At 53.4% G+C, this 27884-nt stretch overlaps 1 protein-coding gene and 1 long non-coding RNA gene across 2 annotated transcripts in view; one reads left to right on the forward strand and one right to left on the reverse strand.

The window, feature by feature from the left end:
• Positions 1-9627: 9627 nt before the first annotated feature.
• Impdh1 (inosine monophosphate dehydrogenase 1) lies at positions 9628-27125 on the reverse strand. The gene is made up of 15 exons (XM_004642721.3): positions 26890-27125; positions 23060-23158; positions 21077-21125; positions 18409-18510; positions 18213-18287; positions 17745-17951; positions 17502-17589; positions 16034-16233; positions 14263-14353; positions 13933-14028; positions 12501-12644; positions 12261-12405; positions 11804-11947; positions 11608-11691; positions 9628-10351 (listed from the first exon to the last, which is right to left on the reverse strand). Exons 1-15 carry the CDS (start codon positions 27057-27059, stop codon positions 10330-10332), a joined length of 1716 nt encoding a protein of 571 aa, XP_004642778.2. The 5' UTR covers positions 27060-27125; the 3' UTR covers positions 9628-10329.
• Positions 24539-27884, forward strand: part of LOC111813030 — a 12880-nt gene continuing 9534 nt past the window's right edge. The window contains exon 1 of the long non-coding RNA XR_002818376.1: positions 24539-24548. This is a non-coding gene — a long non-coding RNA (uncharacterized LOC111813030). The remainder of the gene's footprint in view (positions 24549-27884) is intronic.

Below are 27884 nucleotides of genomic sequence, written 5' to 3' on the forward strand. Positions count from 1 at the left end.
CAGGCTACATAGACGGACAGTTTAAGTCCATGTTTATTCCCTCTCTTCCCCCTCCAACACAGGGGTAGCCCCAGTTGGGTGCCTGTAAAGGGTGCAGAAGGAGCCCATTGTGAAACCATGAAGGGATTAGAAGGTGTAAAGAGGGCAAGCCAGAAACAAGAGAGCCTCTGGATTGCTCAAAACATACCTCTTGTTTTACAAAACAAAGATAACAAAAATAACCTCCCCATCCATCTCCCCCCCAACACTGAAACCCTAAAATTGTATCTGTGCTGGGCTGGGCTTCTCTGGGAAGGAGGGCGCGTGCTCCAGTCCTGCCCTGGCAAAGCTGTGCAGATGACTCCACCCTCCTTCTGTCAGGCCAGCCATGCCTGGGAGGGCCGAAGGCAGGAAAAACTGGGGCATGCAGGAGTGTGGCAGGGGACAAGAGAGGCCAGAGATGAGAACAGCCTGTCTCCACCCTGAGGGACTAGACCAGGGATGGGAATGTGGGCACCTGCTGCCACCCAGGCCCGCAACCAGCATCAGGAGTAAGATGACCAAGAGAGGGTCAAGAGTGACACCCTGTAATGTAGGGGAGCCAGAAATATTGAACCTCTGATTGAATGCAGAAGACGAAGAAAAAATAAAGTTGTGTCCAGGTCCTGTAGGGCCTTATATTTGAGGTACAGCCCACAGCCAGCAGCAGCCTCAGAATCACCTGAGTTCTTTAGAAAAGCAGCCCGGGGCCCCACACAAACTGCATTCCAGCAGGTGACCCCCGGCCTGCTGCAAGGCCAACTTCCAGCAGAGCAGTCTAAAGTAGCAGGTGGCTCTGCCCGGCCCATCCATGTCTTTTTGCAGGCTGAGTCACCTCAGTGGCTTAAGCCAGACCCAGGAAGCTTCCCTGCCCTGGGGCCAGACAGATCAGGGTCCTTCCAGAATGTACAGCAGCACGCGATGCACACTCTCTGCAACACCTCCTCCAGCTTTGGTCCCTGGCTGAGTGAACTCCAGGACAGGCTGGCTCAGAAGAAAGAACCTAGAAGAGGTGCTGGGGCAGTGCAGAGCAGGGTATTCCAGGCTCGGAGGAGAAGCTCCCACTGATCAAAGTTCTGCTCCTTCTGTCCAGAAAAATGGACAGACACACAATGCTGCACCTCTGTGCCCAGCTCACAAGGCCCACCCCCACTTGATGTTGCCCAAGTGCCTGGTCCTCCATGTCCCATCAGGGCCCCCAGAACTAGGACACAACCTCTGAAATGCAAAGCCAATGAAGCAAAGAGGAAAGTGTTTATTTCCAACCTGGGATGGCTACCTGGGGGTGGAGCAAACCTACAGGCTTTGGGGTACCCATGAGTGGGGTTCCATATGATGTGAGAAGATCAAAGAGAAAGACCTGAAGATTGTAGGCTCTGTCTTTTTTTCTTTTTCTTTCTTTTTAAAAAATGTATTTGGTATAGGGTTTCACCATTGCAGGGATCGAATCCTGGTCCCTGTGTTTGCCTAAGCAGGTCCGCTGACCTATCTCACCAGCCCTAGGCTCTGGCTTTGAAGAGGAAGTTACAAGTCAAAGATTTCAGTACCTCTACAAGCTTTTGAAGGCAAAAGAATAGATTCTCCCATGGCACCTTTGGAAGGAACCCAGCTCAGGCCAGGCACAGAAGCTAAGCCTATAATCTCAGCTACTCAGGAACCTGAGGCAGGAGGGCTGCAAGTGTGAGCCCATCCTGTGCAATTTAGTGAGATCATCCCTTAGAAATAAGAAGGCCCAGACAGGGCGTGATGGCACATGCCTGTAATCCCAGCACTTGGGAGGCTGAGGCAGGAAGGATCATTGAGAGTTTAAGACCAGCCTGGGCTACAAAGAGATCCCAGGCCAGCCTGCACTGCATAGCAAGACTCCATTAAAAAAAAAAAAAAAAAAAAAAAAAAGGGAGAGGGATGCTGGGGATTTGACTAGCAATAGAATGCTTGCCTAGCAAGCTGGAAGCCCTGGGTTCAGTCCTCAGCGCCAAAAACAAACAAACAAAAAACCTCCCCTAAAAAACAATTCAACTAAAAATTAAAAAAAAAAAAAAAAAAAAGAGGGTCAGGAATATAACACAGTGTGAAGGTCCTGGGTTCAATTCCCAGTACTGAAGAAAACAACAAAACAAAACAAAACAAAACAAAAATAAAAGCACAACCCAGAGCCCTCATTCTAGACTTCTGTCCTCCAAAAGAGTAAAATAATAAATTTAAGTTGTTTTAAGCTGCAGACTTTTGAGGTTCAGCCTGATAGCTCAGCGGACTAAAGGGCCTGCTTAGGCAGAGCACAGCAGCCAGGGTTTGATTCCCAGTGTGCCGGCCCCGCCTGCTGGGCTGGGCATGGAGGCGGTGGCACACACTTGTAATCCCAGTGTTTGGGAGGCTAAAAACAGGAGGATCACTACCAGTCCAATCTCTGTAGTAAGACCCTGTAGGCCCTGTACTAAATACATAAAATAAACAAATAGATAAACTGCAGATTTTTCTGTAGCTCATTACAGCAGCAATAGGAAGCTGATACATTTGGGCAGAGGCAAAGCTGTGGGGTTTAAGGGAGGTTTAGCAGGCAAGCAGGGCAAGGTCTGAGCTTGTGATGAGAGAGAGGAAGCACTGGGCATGGAGTGCTCAGCCTGTGACCTCACCCTTGGCCAGTCACAGCTACCCTGGCACCGGGGCGCCTGTCAGCTCGTGGTTATATGCTTGACTAGGCCAGAAAGAGATCCCTGTGTAGCCAGTCCTGAGGCAAGGCTGGGGTGGGGGTGGCAAAGGCCAGAGCCGGGGTAGGGAGGGGCAAATCAGCCCCGGGGCTGCAGAGCACACACAGGAGAGGGAGAAGCTGGCAGGGGCTAGCTGGCTGAGCCCCTTGCTAGCTCTACCCTCCTCTCTCCCAATAAACAGGAAGCACCCATGCCCATCCCCCTCATCTCATCCCCTTCTCCACCTCCAGGGTCTCCTGAGTTGCCCTGGGAGAGCCAGGGGAGGAAGGACTTTGGGGTTAGAGAGTAAGGATGAGGTCACACCTTCAGCACAGTAGCTAAGCTGCTGGGTGGCCCTGGGCAAATTGACTTTGCCTCTCTGAATCTGTTTTCTTTTTTCTTTTGGTGGAACTGAGGAGCCATCTCCTTAGCCCCTTGAATCTGTTTTCTGCTCTGAAAGTGAGGGTGGTAACAGTCCCCACTGCACAGTGCTGTATTAAATGACATAAGGCACCTAAACACAGTGACTGGCATGGAATAAACCCTGTAGGTGCAGCCAGTATTTGCATTATCCTTACATGCACAGTGTATCACCCACAAGTACAAAATGAAGTTGATCTTCCTGCTAGGTACTGAGTTCCTCTGGAGACCATGTATGTTATCTTTACATCCTCAGCACCGCTCTGCTTACTGACATGCATTAGGAGGTGACGATGCTTTATGTGTTTCTTCCCTCACTGAGCAAGTATTAGTGATTTAGGACAATGATATACGAAGGAAAGCAGACAACATGTATACACATGGAGGAGGTTGGGAAGTAGAGGAGGAGGGCAGGCAGTGTGGTCTGCTCTTCTGTGCTTGGTGAAGGTCTAACAAGAAACGCAGTGGCAGTACTTGGGACAGCAGGGAGGCCAACATGGGTAGAGATGGGAGGAGTGACAGTAAACAAGGTCCCAGATGTGGTATCAGGTCAAGAAGTGTCTGGAGACCACAGTTAAAGACTGTGGCTTTTACTTTGGCCTAGGAAAGCACTGGAAGGACTCAAGCCCAGGAATGGCACACCCTGACTTTCATTTTGAGTCGATCAGCCCGACTGCTGCAGAGACTGGAAAATCAGGGCCCCCTGCAGTAACTCCAGCAAGAGATGGGGTCAAAAGAGGAGGGAGGAATTGGCCAGCAGGCTGCATTACAAAGGCAGCGACAACAAGGTTTGCTGGCAGATTGATTAGGCATGGATGTGAAAGAAAAAGAAGTCAAGGGGGTTGCTCCAAGGGTTTTGTTTTGCTTTCTTATCTGAGCAACTGGAGGAATGGATTTTTTTTTTTTTTTTTTTTTTTTATAGTGTAGATTTTAAAAGGTCTGGGAGGGTAGGGATGGTTCACTGCATGTGTCAACCTGAGTCAGCCACAGGGTGCCCTGGCATAGGGTGAAAACAGTTCTTGGGCTGTGAGCCTATTTCTGGGTGTGATTAACGTTTAAATGGGTGGACTGTGTAAAAAGTGGGTTGCCCTTCCCAATATGGGCAGGGCTGACCTAATCCATCGGAGGCCTGAGCCAACAGAAAGGGCTAAGAGACCATTAGCTCCCTGCCTGGCTCTGAGCTGGGATGTGGCCTTTGGACTTCACACTTCCACCATCAGCTCCTCTGCATCTCCGGTTTGCTGGCTACAGGTCTTGAGACTTTTCAACTTCCATAATTATGTAAGCCAATTCCTTATAATAAGTCTCTCTGTCTTTCCAGCTATAGATAGATAGATAGATAGATAGATAGATAGATAGATAGATAGATAGATGATAGATAGACATTAATAGATCATTGATTTGGTTTCTCTAGAAAATATATATTGGTTTTTGAGACATCTAACTATGTAGTTCAGGCTGGCCTTGACCTCACTAATGTAGCCCAGGCTGGCTTAGAATTCAGTGACCTCCTGCCTCAGCCTCCCAAGTGTTGGGATTATGAATGTGCCCAGCACAAACTAGTAATTTCAGAGAGCTAGCTTATTATTGGTTATGGGTAAGCTGAGATGTGAAGTTGGCAAAGAGAGGCGATCTTAAAGGAATATACATTAAAGAACTGAACATTAAAGAACTGAAATGAATTTGAGTCTAGGGCCGGGGACCTAGCTCAGTGGCACAGCACCTGCCCAAATCCTCCAAATCTGGCCCTTGACTTTGGTTTCCTCCTTTGCACCACCGCTGAAACGGAACCTTTTCCTGCCTCTTCTCTCCCCAAGACAGTTGTGGGCTTCAGCTTTGTGTCTTTCTTGGACAGCTTTCCTGTTTCAGAGAGGTCATCTAATTCCTCTTTTCTCCACCTCTGCAGTCCTTTGACAGAGGAAAAGCCCACTGAGAATGAGAGAGCCCTTGGGTCGAAAGGCCCCACCCAGGCTGTAAAGGAAAGCCCTGGGCTGGAAGGGGCTGGCTTCATTTTACTGCTGCTTGCATGCTGCTCCTTCGCTGCATTCATAGCAAGCCACTGCCAGCTCCCTTGTGGAGCTTGGACACTTCCCACTGACGAATGGAATCAACAGGAGGACATCTAGGCAGGCCCAGGCTCCTAGCAGCTGGACGCTGGGGCAAGGCACTTTCTCTGAGCCTCACCTGCTCATGCATAATAAGGGAATTTGCACTGCTGCCTTATTAGATTGCTGAGGATAAGACGCATCTAGGGTGTCACTGGTGCAGAGTAAAAATGACAGCAGAAAGGAAGGCTTTTACTCTCCTCTGTATCCCAGCCTCCCTCTTTCTGAGAGATTATTTTATCCCCTGTGCCCCTCTTGTCCTTCAGAAGCCAAATTTACTATGGATGTAGGCAACCAGGGAATGGTTGCCAAGGGCAGGGCTGTCAGAAACCCTGCCTGTTGCCTAGGAAACTGCCCCACTCCGGTTCCCCGGGGTCCCGGCAGTCAGTGGGTCCGGGCGCCATCTGCTGGATACAGCGCTACACTGCTCCTGAAGAGCCAGGCCAGGGAATCCCGCCCCCTGGGAGCAGGAAACACCCTTTGCACCACCCCGCACCTCTCCTTCCCAACGTGCAGAGAAGCTCGCTTTGCCCCAGATCTCCCCAGAGACCAGAGACATAAAAAAGACTGGACACTGTGGGACTTGGGGAGAGTAGGAGTCGTGTCCTCCCCAATCTAGAGAGGAGGAAGACGGGGACAAGGGTCCGCAGGAAGTCCCTCCCTTTAATTGATTTCCTGAAGCTGGGAATCCGCAGTGCAGACGCGCATTTTGCTGTCCACTGGCCCGTGCTCCACGGGGAGAATGAAAATGTTAGAGTTGCGTTTGGAGAATGACATATGGGGTCCTAGCGAGGTCCTTACCACCGGCACCGGCACCAGCACCCCCCACCCCACCCCACCCCCACTCCCCTGTCTGCAGAGCTGCTGGCTCCCAGCGCCTGTGGGGAGCAGCTTCTTTATGCACCATGACAGCTGCCTCAGATCAACCTTCCTCCTGCTAGAGAGAAACAGATGGAAACCAGGTCTCCCAAGCTGATTCTGTCCGAGGCAACCCTTGCCCTCAGCCACCCTGAGGTCACTCTGAGGTGCAGAAGGAAGTGGAGTATCTGAAGTGTGGGTTCAAGGAACAGCAACTGGACATGCCTATGCCTGTAATCTCAGCACCTGGGAGACTGAGGCAGGAGGATCACAAGTTGCAGGCTCCCCGGGCCCCACAGTGGGCTTGAGGGAAAGGAGCTGTTGGGGTACTTTCATTGCTAGGTTATCAGTTTCTCTAAACTGAGGCACAGGTGAGGGAAAGCTAGTCTACCTGTCTAGGCTAACACTTCCCCTTGCTATCCATATGTCCTCCCCTACCTCCTACCTGGGCCAGACACTGGGTCTCATCCTAGAAGCTGTCATCAATGGGTTTAATGAGCAGGAGTATGGGGACCAAGGTCTCTGGGTCCTGACTCCACCCATCTTCCCTCCTGAAACTTGTCACAAGGTAACTGAGGGAAAAGCTGGCAGCAGTAACTTCCACACCCTGCAGGTAAGCCCAGCCCTGGGTACAACAGATATAGGGTACAACAGAATATAGGGCTGTGTGCTTCTGCCCTGTCACTTCCTCCTGTCTAGATTCCCCACCTCCAGACTCAAGGTGGAGGCAAAAGGGCTACTGTGGGTGGAGAAATAGGTAGGACTGGTCCCTTGGTCATCCAGTTAGTGTATGCAAGGCCAGGCTTGGAGTCTGGCCCTTAAAAATCGAGGGTATCCTCAAAGGACAAAAAGCTCAGCTAAGGGCAGGAGGACCTGATCCCCCTTAGCCACCTTTTGGGGGGCCCTTCTTCCTCTCCAGCCCCACTCCAGATGGAAGAAGAGGGTAGGAAAAGGGGTTGGGGCAAGCAGGTATACATGGCCAAAGTATCAACCTTTCCTCCTCTCAGGACCATTCATTCACTCCTCCATTGGCATCAGGGCCACCAAAGCTGGGAGGGGCCTTGGAGGGTTAGTCTGGAATTCTTGGGCCAGGCCATCTGGGAGTCCCCATTCTCAACCTTCTGAGGAAGGAAAGGGAGAAGGTGGAGGCTTCGGTGAGGGCTGCCCACTGCTCCTCCCTCGTCTGTCCCATGTACCACAGGCTCCTCTACTCAACAATGAAGTGATAAAAGTGTGAGGAGACTCCCACTCCACCCACATCCACCCCCAGACCTGGCCCATTTCTCCTGCCCTTGCAGTTCTTCCTGACCTGCCAATGCCCACACCCACTCCAGGACTGGTTTGGGTTGCTTAAGGGCTGGGGGGGTGGCCTAGAGCAGTGGCTGGCCACCACTGGTGATGCACACACCCTCTGGGTGGCTATACCTTTGCACCAAGGCTAGTGTCCTAAACTAGGACCTGAGGTGCCATGGAAGCATGGCTTGGCATTGATCTTCAACAGCCTGGTGGGTGCCCTATACTGCACAGTCCTGAGTGTGCCAGGGAGAGAGTGAGGGGCACCTGAGCCACAAAAACCAGACTGCACACCAAATAAGTGGGCATGAATTCTGCTGACCCAAGTTTGTCCCAAATGTGGCTCTGCTGCTTCTGCACAGCCACTTCCTATGGCCTTTCTTCCAAGGGCACTGTCACCCTGTCCCACCTGGGTGGGCCCCTGGTTGTGGCTGAATTTGCAGCCTAGAATGAGCATGTTGCATGGGTGATCCCAGCTGCTACTCAGTTAGGCAGCAGGAGAGCACACAGCCTAATTTCTGAGCACCTACAACCTGCTATGGGTTCTTTGATACAATCTAATGCAATGAGGCCACGAGGTAGGCGCTGGGGCATCAGACATTTTTTTCTATAACATGTTTCGGAGTCTCAGAAATCAAGTAACTGGGGCTGGAGAGATGGTTTAGTGGTCTAAAGCACCTACTTGGAACAAGCTTGGCAAAGCACAGGGACCGCGGTTCGATCCCCCAGCACATGCCAGCCAGCCCCGCCCCCTGGTGGGCTGAGCTGGCCATATACACACACACACACACACACACACACACACAATGTTAAAAAAAATAAATAAATAAATAAAAAGCACATGTTTAAAAAAAAAAAAGAAAGAAAGAAATCAAGTAACTGGATGCACAGATTTCTTCCACAACAGTGCTTCTCAAACTCTGGTAGATAAAACTGGGGGTTGTGTACCGAGCCAGAGGCTCAGGCTCAAGCCCCCTCACCCCCGCGAGTCTGGAGCCTTACTGGCTCTCCAGGTATTCTAATGCATACCAAACTACCGTTCTAGAACTTCCTCCAGAAAGGCCAAATGAACACTGACATCCTTCAAGTGACAAGGTAGCCTCCTTGATTCTGAGTGGCCTCACATTCATGCAAAACCCCAAGACCTTCTCCTTGCTGGTCACACTACTTCCTATAACGGTTTTTGTAAACCAGCATGCAAGACAGGCCATGAAACATGGCCTCAGCTTGGTCCACCTGCTGTCACCTTCCATATCCTGGGCCAGGGATCCTCTTCCTTGTCAGCTGGGTCACCTCTGATCTTAGGTGCACACTGAGGCCACGGACTCCAGAGCACCAAGCCTCCAGCAACTCCCAGGGAGCTGTTCTTTCTGTGACTTCTGGAGCAGATGTGAAGCCAACTTTGAAGCTACACATCTTGCCACTTAAGCCTCTGCATCCCTGAAGATGCACAAAACTGGATGCTTCTTCAGTGAAAGCCTTGCCCAGACTCACTGCCCACGGACAGAAGAGCTCCCTGGCCAAAAGGCTGTCAGCTGGGGCCTGAGAGCCTGATGTGTCAACAGGGTCTTGGGAGCCCTCCCTGTAGTTAGGGGAGCATTTCCAGATCTTCCTCACCCTCTGCTGCTCTCTGCTACCGGTGCCAGCAGTCTCAGACCATCTTCCTTGCTGTTTGAGTGCTATTCCTTTCCTTGATAGGTCACCTTTGCAACTACTGCCCAGCTGCAACACTAGAGGCAACGTGAAGGTCTCAAGATCTCCCAGTTCTACAGGGTATGCAGCAGCCTGTGGAGCAGTCTGTCTGGAGAGCAGAGGGTGCAGGTGGAAGGCAGGCAGGACCTGCGCCACATATCAACAGTGCTGGCTCACCACTCTGCCTGGTACCTACAGGTGCATCTCAGCTGAAGACACCACAGGCCCTGGGCTACCTGGTCCGGGCCACTGCCACGCTGTCTTTTTCCTGTGCCTGGACTGTGTCATCAGCATCATAAGGATGCAGTGGTGCTTTCTGGAAGTCACCCATTAGGCCCCTCGCTGTTGGACTTCAACAGCCACAGTGACCCCTCTGTGTCACTGCCTGGCTGCAGAACCTGCTGGCCAGCTGGCACTGTCCTGGGAGACCTCCTGCCACATGCCCACCTGCATCCATAATGTCCTCAGGTACAATGTCCTCTTCACTGTCCTGGCTCCGATAGGGCTCCAGCCACCCAGAGGGTAGGAAACAGACACAGGATGATACAGGCATTGAGACCTGCTTGATTTATTCAGATTTAATATACAATGATGCAACTGTGATCCCAAAGTGTGCAAAGTTAAAGCCTTCAACTGCAGCTGAGAGGAGAGGGCAGGACCTGGGGATCGTGGCAAGTTGGGAATGATAGGCAGGTGGCCATCATCAGGGCAGCCGCTTCCCCAGGTGGCCTGAGGAGCAGGGCCCAGGGTAGCCTCAGGCCAGGGGAAGGGGGCAGAGACCTCCCCCATGGCCTAGGTCAGGAGCCCAGAGTGCCACATGGCTGAGGGCAGCAGCCCGGGAAAGGGCCAGAGGCAAGGCCAGGAGAGCACCATTTCCTAGGGGAGGGTGGCAGGGAGGGAGGTGCCCTACAGGAGAAGCCAGGAGGGACCAGCTGCCCCAGGGATGAGAGCTGGGCACAGCAGGCTGCAGCAAGAGACCTGAGGCAGGCACAGGGCCTGTGAGCCTGGCTGGCTGGGCTCAGGGGCTGAAGACGGGAGAACCTGGGGGTGGGGGGCTCCCAGGACAGCCCTAAATCTGTGAGGGATGCCCAGGGAGTGGCTGCAGTCCCCTCAGGACCTCCCCTCCTCTCTCCCTGAAAAAGAGCCAGGGAACCCGTAGTGCAAATCCGTGGACCACTCAGTTATGGAGGGAGGCTGTGCCCAGAGCGGGGTCCGGGGGTATGGCCCCTCCACCACCACAGCCTCCACCACCATCCTCAGTACAGCCGCTTCTCGAAACTGTGGAAACAAGAGGCCATCAAGAGTAGGTTTGTGGACCCTGTTCCCTTCCTAAAATCCCCTCACCGAGGGACCCCCAGATTTGAGAGTGGGAGAAAGCGGTGGCCCTGGGCCTCAGGCCTCCACAGCCAGGGCTCCCTGAAGAACCAGGCCAGATCCAAAGACAGTTATGCTCCTTCTAGCCACTATCACACCTAAGTGGCCTGTCCTTGGTGCTGCGGTGAAGAGATGGCTCAGGAAGGCATAGCCATCCTTACTAAGGAGGGCCTGACCAGAGGCCTTATCTTCACCTCACCCCATCACACATGGTGGCCCAGGCTCCTTGGTGACCACTGGAGCCTCTTGTGGTCCCCAAACAGGGATATGCATTTTTTTTGTGAGTTTTTTGAATTGACAATTGAACTCAAGACCATATACTTGCCAGGCAGGTGCTTTGCCCCTGAGCTATATCCTGGACCCCAAGATTTCGTGTTTTGGTTGCATAAGGGGCCACAATTGGCCTCCTCCACCATGGTGCTGGGGACAGGGGCCAGAAGGGCCTGACCCCGGAGTCCACATCCCATATTAACCTCAGCACCACCCCAACCCAATGTCCAGCCTCCCAGCTCAGGCCCCACCCAGATGGCCCCTGCTCTACTCTAGGCTTGGCCCGGGCAGCGCAGTTACTTACACGGCACAAAGGTATAGCTATGGGAGGGTGGGGCAGAAAGAGACACAGGTTAGATGCCCATCTATACTTGTGGAGATGGGTCCTCTCGACCAGAGTGGGCAACATGCCTACAACTACTGCTGCCCACTAGCTCTGTCCCCACCCACAGTTGCCCCAGCGCCAGCCCTGGCATGTCTCACTGCCTTTCTCCCCTCCAGAGGCTTCGTGCCTTCACCTTCTGCCTGCCTGCCTGGGGCCGCCACCAGCAAGAGCCCAGCATCACCAGCCACCTGCCACCTGCTGCCAGCCACCAAGCTTCCTGAGCAAGCAAGGGCTGGGGAACCCTGGTGGGACTGGGGTGCCTTGATCAGAGAGATGCCCAAGAGGACTGGCCTGGCTGCCTGGGGTTACAGGACACGGTTCAGGGTGGCTAAGTCCTGTAGGATGGGTAATGGGTCCATCCTGCAGCAGCACCCAACCCTGATGTGCAGGGTCCACAGGCCCCTGGAACACCAGCTCAGCCTCCGAACCCTGGTTCCACCTACCAATCCCAGCGCCAGCCAGCCAGCCAGCCAGCCTGCCAGGGTGAGAAGGTCGCCCCACTTACGAGTGCAGGCTGTGCACACCGCCCTCGATCTGGGCTGACATGGTCCGCTTCTCGAACTTGAGCTCTCCTGAGTACATCATGGACCTGGCAGGTGAGCAAGTGAGCAGGTCAGGGCACCCAGGAAGAGAGAGACACAGAAAGGAAGCAGGAGGGAGGGAAGCCCCGCCCCACCACTGTCCCTGAAGTCCAAGCTCACCGCAGGATCGACAGGCTCCGGGCCCCGATGTCCTGGCAGCCATGCTGGATCCCAGCTATGAGGTAGGGCACGAACTTTTGAATGGAGCCTTTGTCCTGGATGGAACCTGAGACACCCTGCGCGATCTTCACCTTGTCACCCTCGCTGTGGGGAGAGGTGGGGAGCCTAAGCCTGGCAGCCTTTGGCTCAGAGAACCCCACCCCACCTCTCAGGACAGGGCAGGGACCACCACCCACAAGGGTCCCTGTGGCAGCCACTGCATGGACTCCAGCAGAGACCTGCACGCCTCAGGGTCAGGTGGTCTAGGTCTTGCTACTTCACCTACTACTTTTACTTGTGACTCAGTTTCCAGAAGTCTATTAAGGGACATCATCTGGGGAGTCGGGGGTATGAACTAACAGCACCACAGAGGTTATGGGCCGGTCTGGTGTGTGGTTGGGGGGTCCAGGGCACACACCTGAAGTACCGTTTCTGGCTGCTGCTGCTCTTCTCCATGGCATCAAGCGAGCCCATGCCTCGATACTTCTTGAGCCTCACCCCATCTGAGAAGAAGTACTCACCAGGTGCCTCTGTGGTGGCGGCCAGCAGGGAGCCCATCATCACTGCGGAAGCCAAGCAGTCAGTGCCTCCCGCCCCACTGCAGTCCTGCAGCCCCTCAGCTCCCAGCCCTACCTGCCACCAACAGGGTCTCCCTCACCTGTGGAGGCTCCAAGCGCCAGGGCTTTGACCACATGCCCCACGGTCTGGATGCCACCGTCGGCTATGACTGGCACACCGAAACGCCGGGCATACTCTGCCACCTTGTACACAGCAGTGCCCTGGGGCCGGCCACAGGCCATCACTGAGAGGGTGGTATGCACAGAGCAGGAATGAGTTAGCAGCTGCACAGGGCTGGGCTCAGAGGGAGGTCAACTTTTCTCCCAGGCCCAGCTACACTCTGAGAAAGGGACATACTCTATGGTGCTTCTGAGGCATAAGACAGATGTCAGCAAGACCAGGCTGAGTGTCCCTCCTGGGACCCGGGCCACCCACTGCCAACAGCACCACAGGGATATGGTAGCCCCTAAATGGTGGTCCCCAGTGCCACCTGCTCTGGATGCAGAAGCCCTGCTGTGAAGTTCTCCTCTACAAAGCTGTAACTAGGTTTAGTACTTATGGTCTCCTTTGAGGAGGGACTTGCATTCATTTCTTTATTTGCCCACGGGCCTTTAGGTTTGAAGTGGAAATCCTAAGGAAGCAGCAATTTGCTATGGACAGGTACAAGGCTGGCTAAGCCAGGGACAGGGCCATTAGTTTTGTCCCCACTTACACCCCAAGGCTTAGCATAGTGCCAGTCATACAGCAAGTGCTCAACAAATGTATATTAGATGACAGAAGGCCAAATCTTGCCACAGTGGTCTGCTAAGGTGAGGGTAGAAACTTAAAGGGCAGAAATCCTGAAGACTAAATTGGGGAGATGTTCTGGGCAGGAATGGCCCAATAAATCACTCAGTGTTTTGAAGAAACGTCCCTCCCAATAGGAACCACTGACCAAGTCGAATCTGACTCCTCTAGACCCTGCAAGTCAGACACCAGCCTTCAGGAAGAATACTCTCAACCATATGGGGGGCATAGGGGCCTCCCGCCACCCCTCCATGTTACAGGAACCCATTCTGCAAAAGGGCTCTGTGACTGAGTGCACTCTCCCCCCTCCCCACTACTCTACTTTCATCAGTGGTAATATGAGTTCATAAGATCCCTATCCATCCAGGGACAGGGTGTCTTTGTGTCTTAAGCATCTGCCTTGGTCACAAATCTAGTCCAGACCCAGAAGTGGCTTCCGATAGGTAGCAGGGAAAAGTAGTCATATGAGTCTTGGGCCCCAGACTGGATGTCCTAAACTAGAATCCGCAGACCAGGCAGGCTCTGCACACCCCAAACGCAGTGCCTTTAACCCGATTCCTACCAAGCTCATAGGTCAGACGCGGCAGAGCCTGTGCCTAGCTTACCCTGAGCCTATATCCCAGGACGGGCCTGGCAGGACCAGCAGTACCAGCCTGTGTACAGAACAAGAGCAAGGCCCTGGGGCCTGGGGGCGGGGGGGCAAGGGCTATTCTAACCAGCAGGCACTCTTCCTCCTGGACACCCACCTTCCTGGGTGATGCAAATGGAGCCACAGCCCATGCCCACACGCAGTCCGTCCACACCAGCATCCACCAGATTCTTGGCCTGAGCTGCTGTCACTACTGGACAGGGAGACAAACAGAGGAACATCACGAGGAAGGGATGTCCCTGCCCTGCCATGTGTCTTGTCTTCCTAGGACCTCTGTCTAGTGGTGCTCCCCACACCTACAGTAGCCAGAGCCATCCTGCGCCTCCCACCTGCATGGCAGCAATGCCATTCCCCACGGCACTGAGGGACAGAGAAGGGTCATGCAGCGAGGGGTGGGAGCAGCAGGAGGCGGGGAGTCTGCACTCACCATTCCCTCCAATCACCTGGAGGTGGGGGTACTTCTGCTTGATGTAGTGCACCATGGCGATCTGATACACTGAGTTCCCCTGGGAGGAGTCCTGTAAACAGGGGAACAGAAAGTTTAGACTGGACAGCCAGGGTGGATGGCTGATCATATTAAAAATCACAGGAATGTGCTTTCTTCTTTTCTCTAGGAAGTCACTTGAAAACTCTCAGCTGAGAACCAAAAGAGACAGATCTGCTTCCCCAGAAGGCTAAACAAACACTCAGCTACAGCCTCAACTCAGAAAAAGCCCTTCCTGCCCATGTAGAAAAGAGCCCGAGATATGATGCAGTTTAGGTCCCTTCCTTTTCTCTTCTCTTCTTTTCTTTTCTTTTGCAGTGTCAGAACTGAACCCAAGGCCTACCACATCCTGGGCAAATGTTCTACTACTAGGCTACATCTTTAGCCTTTCTCTTTTTAATTTGAGACAGGGTCTCACAAAGTTACCCAAGGTGGCCTCAAACTTGCAGTCCTTCAGCCTCAGCCTCCCGGGCACTGCAATTACAGGGACGTGCCACCATGCCCGGCTATATTTGGATGTTGAGTGTCCCCCAAAGGAGCTATGTAACTGCATGCAACTCCCCCTGCCACTCTACTTTCATCAGTGGTAATATGAGTTCATAAGATCCCTATCCATCCAGGGACAGGGTATCTTTGTGCCTTAATCATCTACCCTGGTCACAAATCCAGTCCAGACCCACAAGTGGCTTCTAATTGGCAGCAGGGAAAAGTAGCCATATCAGCCTCGGGTCCCAGACTGGATGTCCTAAACTAGAATCCACAGACCAAGCAGGCGCTGCACACCCCAAACTCAGCACCCTCATCCGCTCACCTGATTGATTCCCACCATGATGCAAGCTTAGACCAGACCATGGTACTACTAATGAGCAGGGAGAACTTTTAAGATGTGAGGCACAGTGGAGGAAGTCAGGCTCCTGGAGGCATTCCCTGGAAGAGGCTTTTGGCAAGAGCCCTTCTTTTAACTATGTTTCCCTGTGCACCACGTGCTAAATATCCTAAACATCCTTTGCCGTGCTTCCCACCATGATGCACTGTGCAGCCAAAGGCCCATGGCAACAGGGCTAATGGATATTGTCCAAAAGTGTTTCTGCCTTTTAAGTTGTGTCAGGTGTTTTGTCACAGTACTGGAAAGTTGACCAACACAGGTTTCCACCAACTCACCAACCAAGTAAAGTTGATCAGTTTGAGCCCCAGTTTCTTCATCTAATACCCGGGAATGACACTCTTACCTGAAGTGTTGCAGAGATTAAATGAACAAATACACATCACAAGTCTTAGTTTGTGCCTGCCCAGCAAGAGGCTCTCACGGAATATGGACTGTCACTTTTAAGAGTCAGTTTGTACGTGGAGGAAGGTCCTGAGAGTGTTCTGGACTCTACAAAAAGAGTGCCAGGACCCTCAGGATTCTGATACCAGCCAAGTGTGATGGTACACATCTGTAATCCCAGCACTTGGGAGGCTAAGGCAGGAGGATCACTGCCAAGTTCAAGACCAGCTCAGCTACGAGGTGAGCTCAAGGCCAACCTGAACTACATTGTGAGACCCTGCCTCAAAAGAAACCAACACAAATAAAATACAGTAAAATGGGGGAAATAAAACATGTAGAATTCTGACATCAGCCCGCACATAGAAGCCCAGAGAAAGAGCCATAACGGAGGGGGCACATGCTAAATCTGGGAAAACGTGGGCTCTGGGGAACTGCTCCCCCACTTACCAGCACGATAACATCAGCTCCTGCTTGGGTGAGCAGGTCCAGGCGGTATTTGTCATCCTCACGTGTACCCACAGCTGCACCACACAGCAGCTGCTTATGGGAGTCCTTGGAGGCCAGAGGGTAGTCTCGGTTCTTCTTTAGGTCCGTGCGGGCAATGATGGCCACTAGCTCATCGCAATCATTGACAATAGGCAGCTTCCCTGACCAGGAAGTCAGAGGTAAGATGAAGAGGCAGGCCTGGGATGAGTTGTGTGTTGGGAGAGGGATAAAAATGGCCCAGACCAGAAGCTCTACTGAAATACTCAAATCAGCCAGTAGGTGACAGCACCCATCCAGGAAGTAAACCTAGACCCTGTCCTAAGGAGCAGAAAACAAACTCTGGCCAACAAGGAGGGAAAGGGCTCTTCCTGTCCTGCGGGACTGGGGGGGGGAGGGGCAGTATTTGAGCACTGACAACCTTCCACCTGCTGGACCACAGGCCGAAACAGCCAAAACCTCCTAGTCAGGGCAGAGATGAGGCTGTCCTGCAAGGGGGGGAGGTGTGTGCCTGCCCCGACATACCACCCCAAAGCACTCTTCACTGTGAACCAAGGAAGTGACAGCCCACAGTGGACCAGAGTATGATGTGGTAAACAGCTCCAATGTTCAAATTTAACTGAAGCTTTCAGGGCCTTTAACCACTTAACAGTTTACCCCAAGCATCACTTGGGCAGTAGCAACAAGTTTGTTCACATACTGACTCTCAGGAGGCTTCACTTTAGTAAATTCTCGTATTGAATCAATCTGATAAAATTGACATTTCTATACTTTGATATTTCCAGTTATGTTATCTTTTGAATGTAATGAAAAAATATGGAATTTTTGGTCATCCTGTATTTCAGTAAAGGTATGGAAAGCAGCACTTCCCAAGCTTTTAAGACCACAGAACCTTTTGGTGCTTGGGGAGCACATAGGGCCTTTGTATTAAGCTATTTCCCCAGCCTTTTAAAGTTGTTTTTGTTCTGAGACAGAGCCTCAGTCTCCCACAGAAGCTTGCCGTGGCTGTTGTTGGGTTTTACTTTTTTGAGATAGGGTCTCATTAAATAGTACAGGCTGGCCTCAGCCCCGAGCGCTGAGATTACAGGAATGAGCTACCACACTCACTCACAGAGCCCTTTTTGTGTGGCAAGCACCTCACAGGACCAGTTTTGAGGAACACTGTGGGGATGCTGAGTTAGAAGCTCCCCTGAGTTGGGGCTAGGGAGATAGCTCAGTACAATAAGCGCTTGCCTGGCAGAGCAAGGGCCTGAGTTCAACCTCCGGATCCACAAAAAAAAAAAAAAAAAAAAAAAAAAAAAAAGCAGCTCTCCTGAGCCAGAAGGGAAAGCATGCTCCAGCCTGCCTGGGTTACTCACACCTTCCTCAAGGCCCAGTGAGGGGCAACTTGGAGTTAGGTTGGGGAATAAGCATTCCACCTGCTTCCTAGTACCTTTCTTGCTGCGCTGCAAGATCTCATTTGCCTCTTTCAGTGTCACGCCTGCTGGAGCCACCACCAGCTCCACCCGGGGCGTCATTACCTGTGGGGGCCAGGAACATTGACCTGCAGGTTGGCAGGTGAGAGAAGGAGCCAGGCCTCCCACTGCCCCCGGGTCACAAGCACCAACCTGGAGCCCCAGGGTGTAGGGCCCTCTCCCTACCCAAGTCCCAAATGCCCTGCCCTGCCCTGCAGCACCTCTCTGAGGAGCGTGGTGTGGTCCTTCTCAGCAAGGAAGTCAATATCTCGGGAAGTGACGATGCCCACCAGCTTGCTGCCCATGGTGCCCGTCTCCGTGATAGGGATGCCGGAGAAGCCATGCCGGATCTTAGCCTCTAGCACATCGCCCACAGTGTGTGAGGGGCTCAGCACCACAGGGTCTGTGATGAAGCCCTGCTCAAACTTCTGCAGGGAGAAGGGGAAGGAAAAGGCTGGAAGAATTCCAGGGACCTGGCTGTGCACTATGAATCCAGGGCTCCCAGGGGAGTGAGGGGCCAGTGGGAAAATAAGGGGGTTATTCCTGTGTCCCGTGTGAGGACAAGCAGTCAGGATCCCACAACAACCGGCCAACAGTGCCACAGCCTGTGCACGACCAGGGGAGGTGAGAGATTTGGCCAGGCAGGGCCTGCTAGGTGGTGGCATTCTAGATATAAGCCTGGTACTTGCCTTGACCTTTCGCACTTCATTGGCCTGGAATTCTGGGGTGCAGTTGTGGTGAATGAAGCCAATTCCTCCCATCAGCTGAGGCAGAAGGCAAGTGTGGTTAGAGCCAGGGCCAACCATTCTCAGCCCTGTCCCTCTGCATAGCCCACTCTGTGCAGTCCCCTCCACCCTGGGTTCCCTGCTTGGGCACAGTACTCACAGCCATGGCGATGGCCATGTCAGCCTCTGTCACAGTGTCCATAGGAGAGGAGATCAGTGGTGTCTTCAATGTGATCTTCCGGGTCAGGGCTGACGTGAGGTCCTGAGGACAGAAGCACAGTCTATCAAAGGGCTTTATCAGCAACTAGAGTAAACCCACTAGCACTTACAATACCTTGCACCAGGCACAGGAAGACCCCCAGGCAGGGGTCTTTTTAGGTACCTCTCTTCCTAGCAGCCAGTCCGGATTCTGGCACAAGCCAGGGTGCTCAGTAAACTTTACTAAACTTAACAGCTGGACCAGCTTCCTGGTTACTGGCATAAGGAAAATATCCAGCATAGCCCAAGTTTCCCCCTAAAACGTCTGTCTGGATCAGCTCTGGTTACACACAGGACCTGAGACCACAGCAGGGAGTAAAGAAGCTCTCACAGAGCTGAGTTCCACTTTGATAGAAAAAGGACAAATATGAGATACACAGACAAGCCAATTTCAGCCAGGAAGAAAACCAGTGAGGCCAAGTGAACACTGGGAACATGAGCTGGGATTCCAGGTAACAGAGGTTAAGGCATGGGATAGTACAGAGAGGTGTTTATCAGCAGTCCAGGAAAGGGGTGACCAAGAGGCTGGCACTCGAGAGGAGTCAGGGTTGTAAAACAGGTAAGCAGCCCTACTCCAAAGATCCAAAATGTAAAGTGCTCCAAAGTCCTAAACCTTTTGAGCACCAATGTGATGTCATAAGTGGAAAATGCTACATCTGACCTCATGACAGGGCAATCAAAACAGGCACCCTGAAAATATTGTATAAAATTATCTTTAGGCTCTATAACGTTTATAGGAAATACAAATAAATTGCTGGTTTTACTTGGGTCCCATCCCTAGAATATCTTATTATGTATATGCAAATATTCCAACATCTGAAAATAATACAGAATCCTAAACACTTCTTGGCCCTGAGCAGTTCAGACAAAGGACATGCAACCTATATAGAATTGTGAATCATCTATGAACGGTATGAATGATACCTATCTAGAAAAGGCCAAATCAAACCCCCTGAGATTCTGGATCAACAGCTGCCAGTTCTAGACCTTAAGCCCCCTACACAAGACTTTGGTACATCATTCTTGAAATTCAGAAGCCCTGAAAGTCAGTCACAGACCCTGGCCAGAACCTTAACTCCACAGCCTAGTAAAAGCCACCATCTCCACTCCCATCATAGCAGAGAAGAGCCCCACAAAGATAGGACAGCAGGATGCTCTGTGACCAGGGAGGGTCTTTTGGACCCTTGTCTTTCTGGTGGTCCAGGCTCTGGTACAAAGCCAGTTTTCTGCTTGAGAAAACTGTTAAACGGTTTCACCAAGAATATTTCCTGGTTGCTGTCATAAGCGAAATTGGCTAACTAAACTTTCCCCTTAAAAAAGAGTATGTCTGAGCCAGGTGTGTTATCACAGGAGGCTGAGGCAGGAGGATCACTGTGTGAGGCCAGCCTGGGCTACACAGTGAGCTCAAGGCCAGTCTAAACTATATAATGAGACCCTGTCTCAAAAAACAAACAAACAAAAATTTGAGTACCAAAAATCTGTTTGGGTACACACAGGTTAAGATGGGAGTTTCTCCACACACAAATGACCTCAGTAAACATGCTCAAGCTTTGGCCTTCCATAAGAATTAGACCAGAATAAACAGCAATAATAAGAGCAATAGAATTATCTTTTTGGCTGGGTGTGGTGGGCATAGCAGCACCCATCTATAATCCCAGCACTCAGGAGACTGAGGCAGGAGCATCACTGAGAATTCAAGGCCAGCCTAGGCTTCATAGTGAGTTCACAGCCAGCCTGAACTACATAGCAAGACCCTGTCTCAAAAAAAAAAAGCACACCAATAAAAAGAAATTATTTTTAATATGCATTAATGTATCACAGAATCATTAAACTTTTCTTAAACTATACCAGCCCTATAGCCCCTCTTGGTTTTCATGAGAATACAACACGTACAATTAGAACATTAAGTACACTAACTGTTCATTTGGCTTATTGCTGAGCCCCCTATAGAAGGCAAGGCATGATGCTTCCTTGTAATTGTCTAAAATCCTACTCCTGGGATCAGGGAGATAGCTTTGTGTCCTATATGCCTGCCTGGCAACCGCAAGGTTCCAAGTTCGATCCCCAGTATTAAAAAAAAAAAAAAAAAAATCCTATTCCTTCTAACCCTCCTGCCAGTCATATCCCACTTTGGGTCAGTGGACAGTCACTGAAACCATATTCAAAATGTCCATAACTTTACGGGCTTCCATCCTGTCCCTGTTCAGCATTTCAGACAATATCTAATCCTTATGGTTCAAATAATAAAGCAGTCATACCCAAGCTCTCGAGACCTAGGGCCTTTTCTGAAACCCCTCTAGGCTCCATCAATGATGCAGTACCCTCTGCGCTTATGCCAGGTCCCCACTCAGAACCTCCCAGGACCCCCACACCTCCCTGGTGTTTATGCCCATCAGGCATAGATAGCCCTTTTCCTTCAGTCAGTTCCCCTGGCAAAAATAAAGGTTGTACCCACCACATTGCCAAGAAAGGTCTTTCCCACACCTGCCCTTGAGTGACAGTCAGCCCCACCTGCTACAGGCCAGTGCCACATGCCCAGCCCCTCATGTGTCAAAGGAAGAGGTACTTACCACCTCATCAGCTATGAAGTCTATGAACCCCGGGAGGATCAGGAAGTCACTGTGAAGACAGAAAGTGGGTGCTCCTGGTGGGCACGGGTGCCAGAAGGGACAGTGTACCGTGCCAGGGGAAGAGCATGGGGGATGGAAGGGGGACAGACTCTCTTCATCTGGTGTCTTGCTAACTCCAGTCCTGAGAACTGGAGATAAAGATGGCAGGAGGTCAGTGTACCTTGTCCCAGAAAGGTGCTTAGCGCAAAACTTCCATGGCCTTCAGGGCTCAGGGTTTGTCAAGGGAGAGAGAAGTCTCTATATGGCTGCACACAACACAACAGACAAGCGACTGCCCTTCAACACTTCTCGTCTTGATAAGGGCAGACAATGAGTGAATCCAGAAAACATGGGACCCGAAAATTATTTTGTCGCCCAACAAGGCATGACCATGACCCAGCACAGGACAAGCCAGCCAAGCCAGCCTGGATGCTGCTGAGTCACACAGGTTCAAAGCAGCATGTAAGGGCCCCAGGGGCCTGAGTACAGGGCAAGTTCTGACAGCACAGCCACCGTCAAGGGGCAACCAACAAACCAGACCCAGACAGGAAAGGGGAGCAATGAGGCATCACATGGGGACCAGCCAAAACATGGCAGCTGAGTATACTACAAGGGGCCATGATCACAGCGCAGTCCCAAAGTGGAGTCCAGGGCTGTATGGGTGGGTGTGGGTGCAGTGCTACAGCCCCAGGGCCCCAGGGGCTCAACCTGCTTAAAAATCACAGCAGGTTGACAGACACACCCCAAAAGCAAATGCCGTACACTCCAGGAAAACTATGCACCTGGCTAAGCAAAACAGTAGGTACCTCCAGTGCAGAAGAAAAGTCAAGAGTGGATGAGTGGGGTAGTTTCGATGCCTACATAATCTTCCAGGAACTCATGTAGAATGGAAAATACATCAAAGATCTACCCCCTCTCCCTCATCAAAGAATTTCAGCTGCCCCCACCCCTTGGCAGCCCTTCTGTATGCCAGGGAGGCCTTTGCAGCTCACTCAGGAGACCTGAGAAGAAATGCTGGAGTCTGAGCTTCTTGGTATTCTCTGGGTATTACATACTCCCCTGACCTAGAGCAGCAAGAGGGGACCCTCCCCAGCAGGGACATGGTGTCCTGGGCATAGGGAAACTGCCTGCTTAGCAAGAACACTTATAAGCCAGGGAACAGATGGAAGGAGAGGCCAGTGCCGTGGTTAGTTGGCCAGCATCCCCACTCTGCCCCTGCCCTGGGTTCAAATACTCCCTCCTGGCAGGGGCATAGTACTGCAGCCAGGAGGCACAGCTAATGCCAGACCTGCAGCAGGCAGGACAACTGGCCCAGGACCCACGGAAAAGGCAAACTGAGCCAGGGGCAGAGAGGTAGGTCTCTATGGCTCTTCAGAACCCCACAGGAAGGGCTTATGGGTGGCAATCACAGAATACTTACGCTGGGGTGGGGGCACCAGTGCCAACCTGTGGGCAGGAGGGGAAAAGTAGAAGACTAGACTGGAGAGTGGGGAAAAGGGGTCCTCCTGCGCTCTCAGGGGGCCTCTCCCGGGGACAACACACAGCAGCTGTCTGAACTGGGCCCCAGGAGCCCCCTGCTCTCCCAGGGAGGTAGAGAGCAGAAGATTGGCTTAGTCTCCCCAGAACTCCTACACCTAGCTTCCCCTTCAGCCCCCAGGCCCCTCCCGGGGGACCAAGACACCTCAGAGAGGAGGAAGGGGGCAGGCCACCTACAGATCCGGCCAGGGACAAGTCCGGGCACCAAGGCCCGCGAGGGCGCCGCGCCACGTCCATCTGCTCCAGTGCGGGCCTCCTTCCTTCCCTTGCCCAGCCCCCATCAGCCCCAAGTCACTCTTATTGGACCGGGTCCGGGGGCGTCAGCGGCGGGCGGCGGCGCACGTGCAGGGCCGGGCCGCCGCGGTGCAGGGATGCGCGCACCCAGGGGCGGCCGAGGCGAGCGCTTACTTGTAGGTGAGGCCGTCGGCGTTGGCGAAGAGCTGCTGCGCGGTGAGCCCGTCTTCCGGCACGTAGCCGGTGCCGCCGCTGATCAGGTAGTCCGCCATGCTGCCGGGAGACACGGTGATCCGACATAAACCCCCGCGCGGGCCACCCCGCTGCTCCCGCCGCTTCTGCTTCTGCTTCTGCTGACGCGCGCCAAGGCCACGCTGCCGCCGCGGGCCCAGGCGGGCGGGCCAGGGGCGGAGGCTGCGGCAGCGCGGGGACCGGCGCCGCCCTCTCCTCCCGCCCCGCCCTCGGGAATCGCTGCCTCCGCCCCGCCCCGCGCGCACAAAGGCCCTGCCGGGCCACCGCCGCGGCACGGCCCGCAGAGCTGAGCTGCTGGTGTCCGCACAGCCGTGCCACGGAGGGCGATGTGGAACTGGAGGAGGAGGGGACAGAGCCAGGCCGGGACACGCCCCCTCCCTATTCTCCACCCAAGGCCCTGGGCGGGGTACCCACTGCCAACCCCTATTCTCCACCCAAGGCCCTGCCAGGGTACCCACTGCCAACCCCAGGAGCAGCTGTAACGCGATTCTGCTGTCCCCTGATGCCAATCCTTGGTCCCTGACAAACTGCTCTGGGCTCGCAGCTCTATATAACACACAGGAGGTGTAAGTTAGACAGCGTCCTTTGACCCATGATCATTCCTAGGGATCAGGCATTTTTAACAGTGACACTCCTTTACCTTTGGGTGGCCTTAGAGCCCTCGGCAATCCGCAAAGCATTTTTCACAAATAACCACATTTACTGCACAATCCAGTAATTGCTAATTATTACCACACACACACACACACACACACACACACACACTGGACATTCGGTTTCAGAAGTGGCAAGTGTACAGCTTCTGATCATAGATTCAAAGATTCAGCCGGCTGTTCTACCCTCCTCAGTTCAGACACTACTGTGGAAACTAGGAATCTGGCCTCAGAAAGTTTGTTTTCATTTGGCAAGCATGACCAGGGAGGCTCACTAGCCTGTCTCAGACAAGTAAGTACACACAAATCAGAGGTTAGAAAACTTCTGAAAATTTCCCGCAGCCTAATCTGGCAGCCTTGAACAAGCAAGACCCATATCTCTACCTGAGGGCAGTCGGATTAGGCAGCCAGCAGAATGAGTCATGTGATGGACCATGTGGGGATAGCACCTTCTCTGCTATGACCAGAACTGCTAGTGCTGCTGCTTGACCAGACTCCACTGACCCCTCCTTGTGCTCTCGGCTCACTTCTGATGAGATGAGAGAATGAGGTGCACAAGGACACAGTCCTTTCCCTGGCAAAGGGGCTCACTGGGCCACAAGCAAGCTCCCTCCCAAACCCTGTGAGGCTGGGTTTGTTTACCTCGCAGCAGTGTGGTGGCAGCCAGGCCCAGGGGAGCCTGGGCTTCCAAGCCACCAGGCTCCTGGGATGCCCAACCTCCCAACGATGCCCCTGGGACCCTACCAGGAAAACAGACTGTTCTATCCATGCACAGAGGGAAAGGAAGGCTTCTCAAAGGCCCAGAGCACTGGAGGAGATTCACAGATATCCTCTTGTCTCTCGCTGGGATAGAAAGGGATGGAGACATCACAGATCCCCAAGCTTCCTTCCCAACAGTGGAGCCCGAAGGAAGGTTCCTGATAGGGGCCTCTCAAGCCACCAGGCATCAGAAAGGAGAGTTGCGACAGCCAGGGTTCCCAGTTCCCACAGAGAAAGCACCTGCCATTCTTTAGCACTCACCCTTGGAGCCTGAGCCATACTGAGAGAGCAAATCTGTGAAGGACCAGCACTAGGACCTCTCATTGGTCATCTAGTGCCAGAGAAAGCCCTGTGGCATCTCTGCCACAGAAAAGCAAGGCTACCATGCCACCTGCAGGCTCAGAAGATTGGCAGTCCCAGTGGTCTCTCCAGGTCTCTATACCCTGTAGCATGTGCTCAAGAATGACTAGGGTCCTCATCAGAGTTCCTCCAGGGCTGGGCCCAGGGAAAGCAGCAGAGTTCCACTATCTCAGGTGACCTTAATATGACATCTACCCCAATTTAAGACACTGGGCCCAGGGGAGGAGGTCCATTTATGGGGAGGGTCACCTTCCAGTGATTATACGTCACTGCCCCATCCCCCTCCAGCTTTGACCTGTGTCAGGCTCCTCATTACTCTAAGCTGCCGGGCTCAGCCCTGGGTTAGGCTGTCCATTTCCAGAGATTTAATCCACCCCATCCCCTCCTCCCTCTTCCTGATCTTCCCCAGCTGCTTCCTCCTCCATGGGGAGGAGACACCGAGGCAACCACTGAACTTCCTCAGCCCAAGAAAACACTGCTGGTCCCTTGAGAATCCCCATCTAGCAGCTTCAAGGTGGAGGGGCCAGGTCTAAACCCCTCCCTCAGCAGAACAGGGCAATAAGACCCCATCTAGTACTGAGGTCCGGGGAGGGTGCACAGAAGTCTTTTTCTGGTCTAGGGCTATTTTGAAGATTTCAAAACACTTTTAGGAGAGAAAAGGTAATACAAGAGGTGGTAGCTCACCCAACTTGTAGCCAAAGAGCAGTTACACCGGACTCAAACCTAGAACTTCTCGAGGAACCCCAGCGTCTCGCCTCAGCTCTGGGCTTGTGAAAGTAGACTGACCTTTAGCCAGCAGGTCTTGAATCTCACTCATTACATCACCTGGCTGCAGCTCAGGCTTCATACCCCCCTTGGAAGCCCCATGTGGGAAAGGCATGGCCCCTTGATACAGCACACATTCCCGGAGAAGGCATGCTCCTGAGGGTCCCTGGCCTGAATTCTAAAATAATGCTTTCTGCAATACCTGCTCTAAACAAGGCACTGCCACCATAGAGCACCCAAGGACCCCGGCCTTCTCCCTCCCCTACCATGACTCCTCCCTGTCACCTTGAGCCCTGAACACCAGCAGCTGGATTTCTAACAGGGGACAAAGGACACATGGATGAGGATTGCCTGAGCCTGAGTCAGTTCTAGAGAGGCACCCTGTATGTGAAGGAGGGGGAGGCGTCCTAGCCTGTAAGCCCTTAAAAGTTCTTACATAAGCAGTCAGGCAGAGCTACCAGGCTAATTCCCCCAGACCACCCTCCCTTCACCCCAAACCAACCCAGCTGCCAGGTCACCAGCAGATGGAGTACAGAAGAAAGCCCAAATCCTCTGCACTGGAAGAGCACTGGGATTGCATTTCAAAGTGCAGTACCATCCAGAGATTAGCCCACTGTCTCCTTTTCAGCCAGTTCCCTGGGGCTCCGCTCACAACCTCTTGCACAACCCAGCAGGGGACCCCGAGTCTAGGAGGTGCGGCAACCGCTACCCAACAGGACCTAGCTGCACAACGAAGAGGGGCAGTGTTTTCACCTGACCCTAGGCAGGCGCTCCGTCTGGATACCCACACTTCCTCGTAAGACTATGAAGAGAGTTCCACATGGAAACAGCTTAGGAGGAGGAAGCCAAGTTGGACAGACTCTATGGAGGACTGTTGGAGCCACCTAGACCAGGTGTCTTGGGGTGTTTAGTCAAGGTCCGCCAGCAATAAGATTACAGGGAGCGTTTTAACGATCTGCTCCCTCTCCCCTGCTCCCTGGAGCTTCGCGCAGTGCTGAATCCTTTCTTTGCACAGCGCGCGCCTGCATCCCCCAGCCAGAGCCGGTGCGAGGCTGCGGAACTGAATCTCGGGAAGTGAGGGGTGGAGGCGGTGCAGGAAAAGGGTGCGTGGACCTGCTCCGCCCCTGCCCCGCAGCGCCCGGGGTTCCTAGAGCCGCGCGCCCTCCTAGGCCGCCCGCCCCGGATGCGCCTCGCGCGCTCTGCCCTGGGCGTCACCTCTCGGGCTCGTAGCCGGCCTGCAGCAGACGGGCGCTGTACCGCTGCGCCGCCGTCTCGTGTCCCGGGTGTTGCCGAGCTCCGGGCTCCGGAACAGCGGCGGCTACGCCTCCCTGCAAAAGGAGCGGGAGCGGCCCCGACTCCGGGGACGAAGCGAGCGGCCCGTCCATGCGGAGGCCGCTGCTCAGGCCAGCCCGAGCCTCTCCGCCCGGAGGCTCCCTGGCCCCGGCTGGGCACCCGGCGCACCAGTCGGGTCTCAGCGGGGGGCGGGGCCCTGTGCGGGGGGCGGGGTTCGGGAGATGGGTGGGGGGATCCCAGAAGCGATGGGCTCCGCCCTTGGCACCGAGCTCTGTCCGGCCCCGCTGCGCAGCTCCTCCGACTCGGCCCTTCTCCTATCTCTGGACTGGCGTGGGTAGATCGGGTGGATGTCCTCCGAGGGTGGAAGTGGGGAGGACCCCCGCCCCTTCTCTGCCCTTCGGACTTCGCAGTTTCTCCGGACCCATACTGAGGAGAACCAGAAGAGGAAGGAAGCGCAGGGACAGGCGCTGCCCTGGAAGCCTGTGCGGGGCTTTCTGGTCTATAGACACCGGCGCGGCCCCTGCAGCGCCTCCCACCGGCCGGCGCTGACCTCCGGGGCCGTGGAGAGGTATGGACCGTGCCTCTGTCTCTGCCCACGCGACACATGGCATTTTAGAGGAAAAGAGGTTTCCTAGGTCCCTCACCCCTTGCTGAGAAAGGAACAGACCTTTGCCTTACAACGCTCAGAATACCCCAACAGGAAGTGAGGATGAGACTGCAGGTGCTCGAAAGAGTTTATGTCTGACTAGAAAAGCACCTTCTGTCCCGGCTACTAACCATCGTCAGCAAAGAGAGCGCCTTACAGAGATGGCAGAGGAAAGTCCCTGCCCTCGGGCAATTTATTTGGGGACCCAGAGTAGGCAAAAAAAAAAAAAAAAAAAAACCACAGCTGACAATTCTTACACTTTTCTTTTTTA

Source organism: Octodon degus, unplaced genomic scaffold, assembly GCF_000260255.1.
Source record: "Octodon degus isolate 3935 unplaced genomic scaffold, OctDeg1.0 scaffold00160, whole genome shotgun sequence".
In the NCBI taxonomy this organism is placed as follows: domain Eukaryota; kingdom Metazoa; phylum Chordata; class Mammalia; order Rodentia; family Octodontidae; genus Octodon; species Octodon degus.

Bases quoted from the DNA above. Each gene is read 5' to 3' on its own strand.
- Impdh1 (XM_004642721.3), bottom strand. From the start codon at position 27,059: ATGGACGGGCCGCTCGCTTCGTCCCCGGAGTCGGGGCCGCTCCCGCTC. The intron at 16,234-17,501 runs GTACTAGGAAGC...CTTCCTGGTCAG, and splicing joins CTTGCAGCGCAGCAAGAAAG to GGAAGCTGCCTATTGTCAAT. The intron at 11,692-11,803 runs GTGAGCTTGGAC...CTCACCTGCCAG, and splicing joins CGGAGCCTGTCGATCCTGCG to GTCCATGATGTACTCAGGAG.